The 12,273-nt window shown below is 45.6% G+C and overlaps 1 protein-coding gene across 1 annotated transcript in view; it reads right to left on the bottom strand.

The window, feature by feature from the left end:
• The window catches only part of cfap65 (cilia and flagella associated protein 65), a 99,989-nt gene that overhangs the window by 46,787 nt on the left and 40,929 nt on the right, over positions 1-12,273 (bottom strand). The window contains exons 22-25 of the mRNA XM_064976967.1: positions 11,325-11,435; positions 10,251-10,442; positions 9,446-9,604; positions 7,078-7,209 (exon numbers count right to left, since the gene is read on the bottom strand). Coding sequence (XP_064833039.1) covers positions 7,078-7,209; positions 9,446-9,604; positions 10,251-10,442; positions 11,325-11,435 — 594 coding nt within the window. The remainder of the gene's footprint in view (positions 1-7,077; positions 7,210-9,445; positions 9,605-10,250; positions 10,443-11,324; positions 11,436-12,273) is intronic.

The raw sequence follows: 12,273 nt of genomic DNA, 5'->3' as shown, positions 1-12,273 counted from the left end.
TAAGCTGTAGCGTACAGTATGCTGCAGTATGTCCAGTCCGCAGTATGTCCAGTAGGCTGCAGTATGTCCAGTAGGCTGCAGTATGTACAGTATGTACAGTATGCTGCAGTATGTCCAGTATGCTGCAGTATGTCCAGTATGCTGCAGTATGTCCAGTACGCTGCAGTATGTCCAGTAGCCTGCAGTATGTCCAGTACGCTGCAGTATGTCCAGTACGCTGCAGTATGTCCAGTAGCCTGCAGTATGTCCAGTATGCTGCAGTATGTCCAGTATGCTGCAGTATGTCCAGTATGCTGCAGTATGTCCAGTAGCCTGCAGTATGTCCAGTAGCCTGCAGTATGTCCAGTACGCTGCAGTATGTACAGTATGTCCAATACGCTGCAGTATGTCCAGTACGCTGCAGTATGTCCAGTACGCTGCAGTATGTACAGTATGTCCAGTACGCTGCAGTATGTACAGTATGTCCAGTATGCTGCAGTATGCCCAGTACGCTGCAGTATGTCCAGTATGTCCAGTATGCTGCAGTATGTACAGTATGTCCAGTACGCTGCAGTATGTCCAGTATGCTGCAGTATGTCCAGTATGCTGCAGTATGTACAGTATGTCCAATACGCTGCAGTATGTCCAGTACGCTGCAGTATGTCCAGTATGCTGCAGTATGTACAGTATGTCCAGTACGCTGCAGTATGTACAGTACGCTGCAGTATGTCCAGTACGCTGCAGTATGTACAGTACGCTGCAGTATGTACAGTACGCTGCAGTATGTCCAGTACGCTGCAGTATGTACAGTATGTACAGTATGTCCAGTATGCTGCAGTATGTCCAGTATGCTGCAGTATGTCCAGTACGCTGCAGTATGTCCAGTACGCTGCAGTATGTCCAGTACGCTGCAGTATGTCCAGTACGCTGCAGTATGTCCAGTACGCTGCAGTATGTCCAGTACGCTGCAGTATGTCCAGTACGCTGCAGTATGTCCAGTATGCTGCAGTATGTCCAGTAGGCTGCACTATGTACAGTATACTGCAGTATGTCCAGTATGCTGCAGTATGTCCAGTACGCTGCAGTATGTCCAGTACGCTGCAGTATGTCCAGTACGCTGCAGTATGTCCAGTACGCTGCAGTATGTCCAGTATGCTGCAGTATGTCCAGTAGGCTGCACTATGTACAGTATACTGCAGTATGTCCAGTACACTGCAGTATGTACAGTATGCTGCAGTATGTCCAGTACGCTGCAGTATGTCCAGTAGGCTGCAGTATGTACAGTATGCTGCAGTATTCCCAGTACGCTGCAGCATGTACAGTATGCTGTAGTATGTCCAGGATGCTGCAGTATGTCCAGTAGGCTGCAGTATGTCCAGTAGGCTGCAGTATGTACAGGACGCTGCAGTATGTACAGTATGTACAGTATACTGCAGTATGTACAGTATGCTGCAGTATGTCCAGTATACTGCAGTATGTCCAGTACACTGCAGTATGTACAGTATGTACAGTATGCTGCAGTATGTCCAGTACGCTGCAGTATGTCCAGTATGCTGCAGTATGTCCAGTACGCTGCAGTATGTACAGTATGCTGCAGTATGTACAGTATGCTGCAGTATGTACAGTATGCTGCAGTATGTCCAGTACTCTGCAATATGTACAGTATGTACCTTACGCTGCAGTATGTACAGTATGCTGCAGTATGCCCAGGGCGCTGCAGTATGTACAGTATGTACCGTACGCTGCAGTATGTACAGTATACTGCAGTATGTACAGTACGCTGCAGTATGTCCAGTACGCTGCAGTATGTCCAGTACGCTGCAGTATGTCCAGTACGCTGCAGTATGTCCAGTATGTACAGTATACTAAGTATGTACAGTATGCTGCAGTATGTACAGTATACTGCAGTATGTCCAGTACGTTGCAGTATGTACAGTATGTCCAGTACGCTGCAGTATGTCCAGTACGCTGCAGTATGTCCAGTACGCTGCAGTATGTCCAGTACGCTGCAGTATGTCCAGGACGCTGCAGTATGTACAGTATGTACAGTATACTAAGTATGTACAGTATGCTGCAGTATGTCCAGTACGCTGCAGTATGTCCAGTACGCTGCAGTATGTACAGTATGTCCAGTACGCTGCAGTATGTACAGTATACTGCAGTATGTACAGTATACTGCAGTATGTACAGTATACTGCAGTATGTCCAGTACGCTGCAGTATGTCCAGTACGCTGCAGTATGTACAGTACGCTGCAGTATGTACAGTATGCTGCAGTATGTACAGTATATTGCAGTATGTACAGTATGCTGCAGTATGTACAGTACGCTGCAGTATGTCCAGTACGCTGCAGTATGTACAGTATGCTGCAGTATGTACAGTATGCTGCAGTATGTCCAGTACGCTGCAGTATGTCCAGTACGCTGCAGTATGTCCAGTACGCTGCAGTATGTCCAGTACGCTGCAGTATGTCCAGTACGCTGCAGTATGTCCAGTATGTCCAGTACGCTGCAGTATGTACAGTATACTGCAGCATGTACAGTATACTGCAGTATGTACAGTATACTGCAGTATGTCCAGTACGCTGCAGTATGTCCAGTACACTGCAGTATGTACAGTATGCTGCAGTATGTACAGTATGCTGCAGTATGTACAGTATTTGCAGTATGTACAGTATGCTGCAGTATGTACAGTATATTGCAGTATGTACAGTATGCTGCAGTATGTACAGTACGCTGCAGTATGTCCAGTACGCTGCAGTATGTACAGTATGCTGCAGTATGTCCAGTACGCTGCAGTATGTACAGTATACTGCAGTATGTCCAGTACGCTGCAGTATGTCCAGTACGCTGCAGTATGTCCAGTATGCTGCAGTATGTCCAGTACGCTGCAGTATGTCCAGTATACTGCAGTATGTCCAGTACGCTGCAGTATGTCCAGTATACTGCAGTATGTCCAGTATACTGCAGTATGTCCAGGACGCTACAGTACATACAGTGTACAGCACAATCATAGATATATTTTACCCCAGTATCTGTGCGTTAGACGTCGACGATGAGTATGAGGTGTCTCCTCTCTAATGCCAAATTTGTATGTAGACCTTTTGTGGAAGAACATACCGGCTGTAGTGGCACTACATGTAGCCTAGTGGTTAAAGTGTTGGACTAGTAACCGGAAGGTTGCGAGTTCAAACCCCCGAGCTGACAAGGTACAAATCTGTTGTTCTGCCCCTGAACAGGCAGTTAACCCACTGTTCCCAGGCCGTCATTGAAAATAAGAATATGTTCTTAACTGACTTGCCTGGTTAAATAAAGGTAAAATAAAAAAATAAACATGACGATAGTTGCTCAGTGAAACGTATTTTGACGCCATAACGCTTGCAGAGCTGTCTAATGGGATTTGAATTGGAGCTTCGTGGGCGATGAGTACGAGGAGGCACCTTGTGTTCCTCGACGACGTCTCGAACACACAGTCAGGCTCCAGGCTAATATACTGCATGCTAACCTGGTCAGTCAGGCTCCAGGCTAATATACTGCATGCTAACCTGGTCAGTCAGGCTCCAGGCTAATATACTGCATGCTAACCTGGTCAGTTCCAGGCTAATATACTGCATGCTAACCTGGTCAGTTCCAGGCTAATATACTGCATGCTAACCTGGTCAGTTCCAGGCTAATATACTGCATGCTAACCTGGTCAGTTCCAGGCTAATATACTGCATGCTAACCTGGTCAGTTCCAGGCTAATATACTGCATGCTAACCTGGTCAGTCAGGCTCCAGGCTAATATACTGCATGCTAACCTGGTCAGTCAGGTTCCAGGCTAATATACTGCATGCTAACCTGGTCAGTCAGGTTCCAGGCTAATATAGTGCATGCTAACCTGGTCAGTCAAGTTCCAGGCTAATATACTGCATGCTAACCTGGTCAGTCAGGTTCCAGGCTAATATACTGCATGCTAACCTGGTCAGTCAGGTTCCAGGCTAATATACTGCATGCTAACCTGGTCAGTCAGGTTCCAGGCTAATATACTGCATGCTAACCTGGTCAGTCAGGCTCCAGGCTAATATACTGCATGCTAACCTGGTCAGTCAGTTTCCAGGCTAATATACTGCATGCTAACCTGGTCAGTCAGGTTCCAGGCTAATATACTGCATGCTAACCTGGTCAGTCAGGTTCCAGGCTAATATACTGCATGCTAACCTGGTCAGTCAGGTTCCAGGCTAATATACGGCATGCTAACCTGGTCAGTCAGGCTCCAGGCTAATATACTGCATGCTAACCTGGTCAGTCAGGTTCCAGGCTAATATACTGCATGCTAACCTGGTCAGTCAGTTTCCAGGCTAATATACTGCATGCTAACCTGGTCAGTCAGGTTCCAGGCTAATATACTGCATGCTAACCTGGTCAGTCAGGTTCCAGGCTAATATACTGCATGCTAACCTGGTCAGTCAGGTTCCAGGCTAATATACTGCATGCTAACCTGGTCAGTCAGGCTCCAGGCTAATATACTGCATGCTAACCTGGTCAGTCAGGTTCCAGGCTAATATACTGCATGCTAACCTGGTCAGTCAGGTTCCAGGCTAATATACTGCATGCTAACCTGGTCAGTCAGGTTCCAGGCTAATATACTGCATGCTAACCTAGTCAGTCAGGTTCCAGGCTAATATACTGCATGCTAACCTGGTCAGTCAGGTTCCAGGCTAATATACTGCATGCTAACCTGGTCAGTTCCAGGCTAATATACTGCATGCTAACCTGGTCAGTCAGGTTCCAGGCTAATATACTGCATGCTAACCTGGTCAGTCAGGTTCCAGGCTAATATACTGCATGCTAACCTGGTCAGTTCCAGGCTAATATACTGCATGCTAACCTGGTCAGTCAAGTTCCAGGCTAATATACTGCATGCTAACCTGGTCAGTTCCAGGCTAATATACTGCATGCTAACCTGGTCAGTCAGGCTCCAGGCTAATATACTGCATGCTAACCTGGTCAGTCAGGTTCCAGGCTAATATACTGCATGCTAACCTGGTCAGTCAGGTTCCAGGCTAATATACTGCATGCTAACCTGGTCAGTTCCAGGCTAATATACTGCATGCTAACCTGGTCAGTCAGGCTCCAGGCTAATATACTGCATGCTAACCTGGTCAGTCAGGTTCCAGGCTAATATACTGCATGCTAACCTGGTCAGTCAGGCTCCAGGCTAATATACTGCATGCTAACCTGGTCAGTCAGGTTCCAGGCTAATATACTGCATGCTAACCTGGTCAGTCAGGTTCCAGGCTAATATACTGCATGCTAACCTGGTCAGTCAGGTTCCAGGCTAATATACTGCATGCTAACCTAGTCAGTCAGGTTCCAGGCTAATATACTGCATGCTAACCTGGTCAGTCAGGTTCCAGGCTAATATACTGCATGCTAACCTGGTCAGTTCCAGGCTAATATACTGCATGCTAACCTGGTCAGTCAGGTTCCAGGCTAATATACTGCATGCTAACCTGGTCAGTCAGGTTCCAGGCTAATATACTGCATGCTAACCTGGTCAGTTCCAGGCTAATATACTGCATGCTAACCTGGTCAGTCAAGTTCCAGGCTAATATACTGCATGCTAACCTGGTCAGTTCCAGGCTAATATACTGCATGCTAACCTGGTCAGTCAGGCTCCAGGCTAATATACTGCATGCTAACCTGGTCAGTCAGGTTCCAGGCTAATATACTGCATGCTAACCTGGTCAGTCAGGTTCCAGGCTAATATACTGCATGCTAACCTGGTCAGTTCCAGGCTAATATACTGCATGCTAACCTGGTCAGTCAGGCTCCAGGCTAATATACTGCATGCTAACCTGGTCAGTCAGGTTCCAGGCTAATATACTGCATGCTAACCTGGTCAGTCAGGTTCCAGGCTAATATACTGCATGCTAACCTGGTCAGTCAGGCTCCAGGCTAATATACTGCATGCTAACCTGGTCAGTCAGGTTCCAGGCTAATATACTGCATGCTAACCTGGTCAGTCAGGTTCCAGGCTAATATACTGCATGCTAACCTGGTCAGTTCCAGGCTAATATACTGCATGCTAACCTGGTCAGTCAGGCTCCAGGCTAATATACTGCATGCTAACCTGGTCAGTCAGGTTCCAGGCTAATATACTGCATGCTAACCTGGTCAGTCAGGTTCCAGGCTAATATACTGCATGCTAACCTGGTCAGTTCCAGGCTAATATACTGCATGCTAACCTGGTCAGTCAGGTTCCAGGCTAATATACTGCATGCTAACCTGGTCAGTCAGGTTCCAGGCTAATATACTGCATGCTAACCTGGTCAGTCAGGCTCCAGGCTAATATACTGCATGCTAACCTGGTCAGTCAGGCTCCAGGCTAATATACTGCATGCTAACCTGGTCAGTCAGTTTCCAGGCTAATATACTGCATGCTAACCTGGTCAGTCAGGTTCCAGGCTAATATACTGCATGCTAACCTGGTCAGTCAGGTTCCAGGCTAATATACTGCATGCTAACCTGGTCAGTCAGGTTCCAGGCTAATATACTGCATGCTAACCTGGTCAGTCAGGCTCCAGGCTAATATACTGCATGCTAACCTGGTCAGTCAGGTTCCAGGCTAATATACTGCATGCTAACCTGGTCAGCCAGGTTCCAGGCTAATATACTGCATGCTAACCTGGTCAGTCAGGTTCCAGGCTAATATACTGCATGCTAACCTGGTCAGTCAGGTTCCAGGCTAATATACTGCATGCTAACCTAGTCAGTCAGGTTCCAGGCTAATATACTGCATGCTAACCTGGTCAGTCAAGTTCCAGGCTAATATACTGCATGCTAACCTGGTCAGTCAGGTTCCAGGCTAATATACTGCATGCTAACCTGGTCAGTTCCAGGCTAATATACTGCATGCTAACCTGGTCAGTCAGGTTCCAGGCTAATATACTGCATGCTAACCTGGTCAGTCAGGTTCCAGGCTAATATACTGCATGCTAACCTGGTCAGTTCCAGGCTAATATACTGCATGCTAACCTGGTCAGTCAGGTTCCAGGCTAATATACTGCATGCTAACCTGGTCAGTCAGGCTCCAGGCTAATATACTGCATGCTAACCTGGTCAGTCAGGTTCCAGTTGTAGAGGACTCTGTCACTGTGGGAGACATTCGTCAGGAACAGGACCCGTGTGGAGCGAGAGCAGACTGGGATGTCCCCAAGACACAATCTCTCCTCTGACAGGAACAGCACCTGCAGACGAGACAGAGGGCCGGGGTTATGAGTGTAGCCTCTGTCATACTTCATCACTAAAACATTGGCCAAGGATAGGATAAGTAATCCTTCTCACCCCCCTTAATGATTTAGATGCACTATTGTAAAGTGGCTGTTCCACTGGATGTCAGAAGGTGAATTCACCAATTTGTAAGTCGCTCTGGATAAGAGCGTCTGCTAAATGACTTAAATGTCAATGTAAATGTGCCAATAGGAGCCCCAGGACAGGTAGAGGGATACAAAAAGATTCCATGGTGGCATTAGTTACTGTGGCAAGAAAAAGTATGTGAACCCTTTGGAAAGACCTGGATTTCTGCATAAATTGGTGATAAAATCTGATCTGATCTTCATCTAAGTCACAACAACAGACCAACACAGTCTGCTTTAACTAATAACACACAAATTAATGTATTTTTCTTGTCTACATTGAATACACAATTTAAACATTCACAGTGTAGGTTGGGAAAAGTATGTGAACCCCCTAGGCTGATGACTTCTCCAAAAGATAATTGGAGTCAGGAGTCAGGAGTCAGCTAACCTGGAGTCTAATCAATGAGACCAGATTGGAGATGTTGGTTAGAGCTGCCCTGCAATATTAAAAACTAGTTTGCTATTCACACGAAGCATTGACTGATGTGAACCAGGCCTCGAACAAAAGATATCTCAGAAGACATAAGATTAAGAATTGATGACTTGCATAAAGCTGGAAAGGGTTACAAAAGTATCTCTAAAAGTCTTGATGTTCATCAGTCCATAGTAAGACAAATTGTCTATAAATGGAGAAAGTTCAGCACTGTTGCTACTCTCCCTAGGAGTGGCCATCCTGCAAAGATGACTGCAAGAGCACAGCGCAGAATGCTCAACGAGGTTAAGAAGAATCTTATAGTGTCAGCTAAAGACATACAGAAATCTCTGGAACATGCTAACGTCTCTGTTGACGAATCTACGATACGTAAAACACTAAACAAGAATGGTGTTCATGGGAGGACACCACGGAAGAAGCCACTGCTGTCCAAAAAAACATTGCTGCATGTCTGAAGTTTACAAAAGAGCACTTGGATGTTCCAAAAATATTCTGTGGACAGATGAAACTAAAGTTGAGATGTTTGGAAGGAACACACAACACTATGTGTGGAGAAAAAAAAGGCACAGCACACCAACATCAAAACCTCATCCCAACTGTAAAGCATCTCCACCCGGCACAGCCAGAAGAGGACTGGCCACCCCTCATAGCCTGGTTCCTCTCTAGGTTTCTAATCTCTACCCGGCACAGCAAGAAGAGGACTGGCCACCCCTCATAGCCTGGTTCCTCTCTAGGTTTCTTCCCAGGTTTTGACCTTTCTAGGGAGTTTTTCCTAGCCACCGTGCTTCTACGCCTGCATTGCTTGCCGTTTGGGGTTTTAGGCTGGGTTTCTGTACAGCATTTTGTGACATCAGCTGATGTACGAAGGGCTATATAAATAAATTTGATTTGGTGGAGGGAGGGAGGGGGCATCATGGTTTGGGGCTGCTTTGCTGCCTCAGGGCTTGGACAGCTTGCTATCGTCGACGGAAAAATGAATTCCCAAGTTTATCAAGACAGGAGAATGTATCTGTCCGCCAAATGAAGCTCAGCAGAAGTTTGGTGATGCAACAGGACAACGACCCAAAACACAGAAGTAAATCAACAACAGAAGACAATATGCCCAGTCAGAGTCCTGTCCTCAACCCGATTGAGATGCTGTGGCATGACCTCAAGAGAGCGGTTCACGCCAGACATCCCAAGAATATTGCTGAACTGAAACAGTTTTGTAAAGAGGAATGGTCCAAAATTCCTCCTGACCGTTGTGCAGGTCTGATCCACAACTACAGAAAACGTTTGTTTGAGGTTATTGCTGCCAAAGGAGGGTCAACCAGTTATTAAATCCAGGGGTTCACATACTTTTCCCACCCTGCACTGTGAATGTTTACACGATGTGTTCAATAAAGACATGAAAACGTATAATTGTTTGTGTGTTATTAGTTCAAGCAGACTGTGTTTGTCTGTTGTTGTGACCTAGACGAAATGTTATGACCAATTTATAATATAATAATTCCATTAAGCAGAGACTTAGTCATGCAGGTGGTTCTGGGAAAATCGAGCCAACTATCTTGTCATTGCAAGAGACATGCTCTACCAACTGAGCCAAACAGGACCAGGTAAGACTATATGGGAAGAGGTAGATGGGCCACTCACCTGGTTGGGCAGGGCCATCCTCTGTGTGCTGGGGACAGACATGTAGCCATCGTGAAGCTGTAGTGGTGCCGACTCTCCCAGCACACTGTTATCAAACCCACAACCTTCAAACGTCAACAGCATGGTGTCTCCCTCCAGCACATGGATAGAGATGTCCACCTGGAAATAAACACAGGGCTGTGTGACGAGGAGGAGGATGGTACAACGGCAGGAGAGAGGAAGAGGAGGATGGTACAACGGCAGGAGAGAGGAGGATGGGACAATAAACACAGGGCTGTGTGAGGAGGAGGAGGAGGATGGTACAACGGCAGGAGAGAGGAAGAGGAAGATGGTACAACGGCAGGAGAGAGGAGGATGGTACAATAAACACAGGACTGTGTGAGGAGGAGGAGGAGGCAGGAGAGAGGAAGAGGAAGATGGTACAACGGCAGGAGAGAGGAGGATGGTACAATAAACACAGGGCTGTGTGAGGAGGAGGAGGAGGCAGGAGAGAGGAAGAGGAAGATGGTACAACGGCAGGAGAGAGGAGGATGGTACAATAAACACAGGGCTGTGTGAGGAGGAGGAGGATGGTACAACGGCAGGAGAGAGGAAGAGGAAGATGGTACAACGGCAGGAGAGAGGAGGATGGTACAATAAACACAGGGCTGTGTGAGGAGGAGGAGGATGGTACAACGGCAGGAGATGGCATCTAGAATACCTAGAAGGATACCAGTTTTTCCCCTTCGGACTTCAAACTGCAAATCTAGGGTGGCATGGCCGTCTCTCTAACCTCTAGGTCACCTAACAGAGGGTTGCTACTCACACTGTAAGTCTTGGCCTCCAGGGGGGAGAGGACCCACTCCAGTAGGGCTGTCCTGCCAGGCTTCACCTCTCCCTGGGGGTTGAGACACTGCAGCACGGGGTGACCAAAGTTATCAGCCGTCAGCTGCTCAAGGGGCTCTGTGTCCACACGGTACCTCAGAGGGACAGCCCCTCCGTTGTACAGCTCATACACCTGCAATACAACCAGACACTGTGACGACTCTCCATAATGAAGGGATGAATGGTTACATATCTTGAATTACTCATCATATATATATTGTATTCTACTGTATCTTAGTCTATGCTGCTCTGACATTACTCATCCATATATTTATATATTCTTAATTTCATTCCTTTACTTAGAGTTGTGTGTATTGGGTATATGTTGTTAGATATTACTGCACTGTTGGCGCTAGAAACACAAGCACTTCGCTACACCCGCAATAACATCTGCTATAAACATGTGTATGTGACCAATACATTTTGATTTGATTTGATTTAGATTTGATGAAGAATTAGCTGAAACTGAGGGGAGTAGTGAATGATACGCTTTCTGGTGTAATTAGAACTGTCTTCAAATCAAATTTAAATTGTATTTGTCACAATTATAACTGTCTTCAAATCAAATTTAAATTGTATTTGTCACAATTATAACTGTCTTCAAATCAAATTTCAATTGTATTTGTCACAATTATAACTGTCTTCAAATCAAATTTCAATTGTATTTGTCACAATTATAACTGTCTTCAAATCAAATTTCAATTGTATTTGTCACAATTATAACGGTCTTCAAATCAAATTTTAATTGTATTTGTCACATGCGCCAAATACAACATTACAGTGAAATACTTACTTACAAGCTCTTAACCAACAATTCAGTTTTAAGAAAATTACCTAAAAAATACGAAATAAAAGTAACAAATAATTAAAAAGTGCTGCAGTAAAATAAGAATAGCGAGGCAGAGGGAAACCACCAAGGTGGGGTCTATACATTGGTGACGGGATGAGGTGAGTTTCCCAACCTTTTACACTGCAAACCAATCACTTATTGTGAAGCCTGAGCAGGGAGTCTGACCTGTTTAGGCGGACTGAACCCCCCGATTGGCACTGGGGCAAAGACGTGCTTGGTGGAGGTGAAGTGGAGATAGTGTCTGTCTCTCTCCACCGTCACTCCCATGAAGTTCAACTGCACACAGACAAACAAAACGGAGACCGTGGGTACTATCAGCATGAGATACAGTTTCTTTCTATCCTCAGCCCAGACATCTAAAAATACTGGTTCCCAAGACAACATCTGGTCCTGAATTAACAAGCCCAGACATCTAAAAATACTGGTTCCCAAGACAACATCTGGTCCTGAATTAACAAACCCAGACATCTAAAAATACTGGTTCCCAAGACAACATCTGGTCCTGAATTAACAAACCCAGACATCTAAAAATACTGGTTCCCAAGACAACATCTGGTCCTGAATTAACAAACCCAGACATCTAAAAATACTGGTTCCCAAGACAACATCTGGTCCTGAATTAACAAACCCAGACATCTAAAAATACTGGTTCCCAAGACAACATCTGGTCCTGAATTAACAAGCCCAGACATCTAAAAAATACTGGTTCCCAAGACAACATCTGGTCCTGAATTAACAAACCCAGACATCTAAAAATACTGGTTCCCAAGACAACATCTGGTCCTGAATTAACAAACCCAGACATCTAAAAAATACTGGTTCCCAAGACAACATCTGGTCCTGAATTAACAAACCCAGACATCTAAAAAATACTGGTTCCCAAGACAACATCTGGTCCTGAATTAACAAACCCAGACATCTAAAAAATACTGGTTCCCAAGACAACATCTGGTCCTGAATTAACAAACCCAGACATCTAAAAAATACTGGTTCCCAAGACAACATCTGGTCCTGAATTAACAAACCCAGACATCTAAAAAATACTGGTTCCCAAGACACCATCTGGTCCTGAATTAACAAACCCAGACATCTAAAAAATACTGGTTCCCAAGAC

The sequence above is a fragment of the Oncorhynchus masou genome, chromosome 10, assembly GCF_036934945.1.
Source record: "Oncorhynchus masou masou isolate Uvic2021 chromosome 10, UVic_Omas_1.1, whole genome shotgun sequence".
Taxonomy (NCBI): Eukaryota; Metazoa; Chordata; class Actinopteri; order Salmoniformes; family Salmonidae; genus Oncorhynchus; species Oncorhynchus masou.
This window is presented reverse-complemented; position numbering and strand designations above follow the sequence as displayed.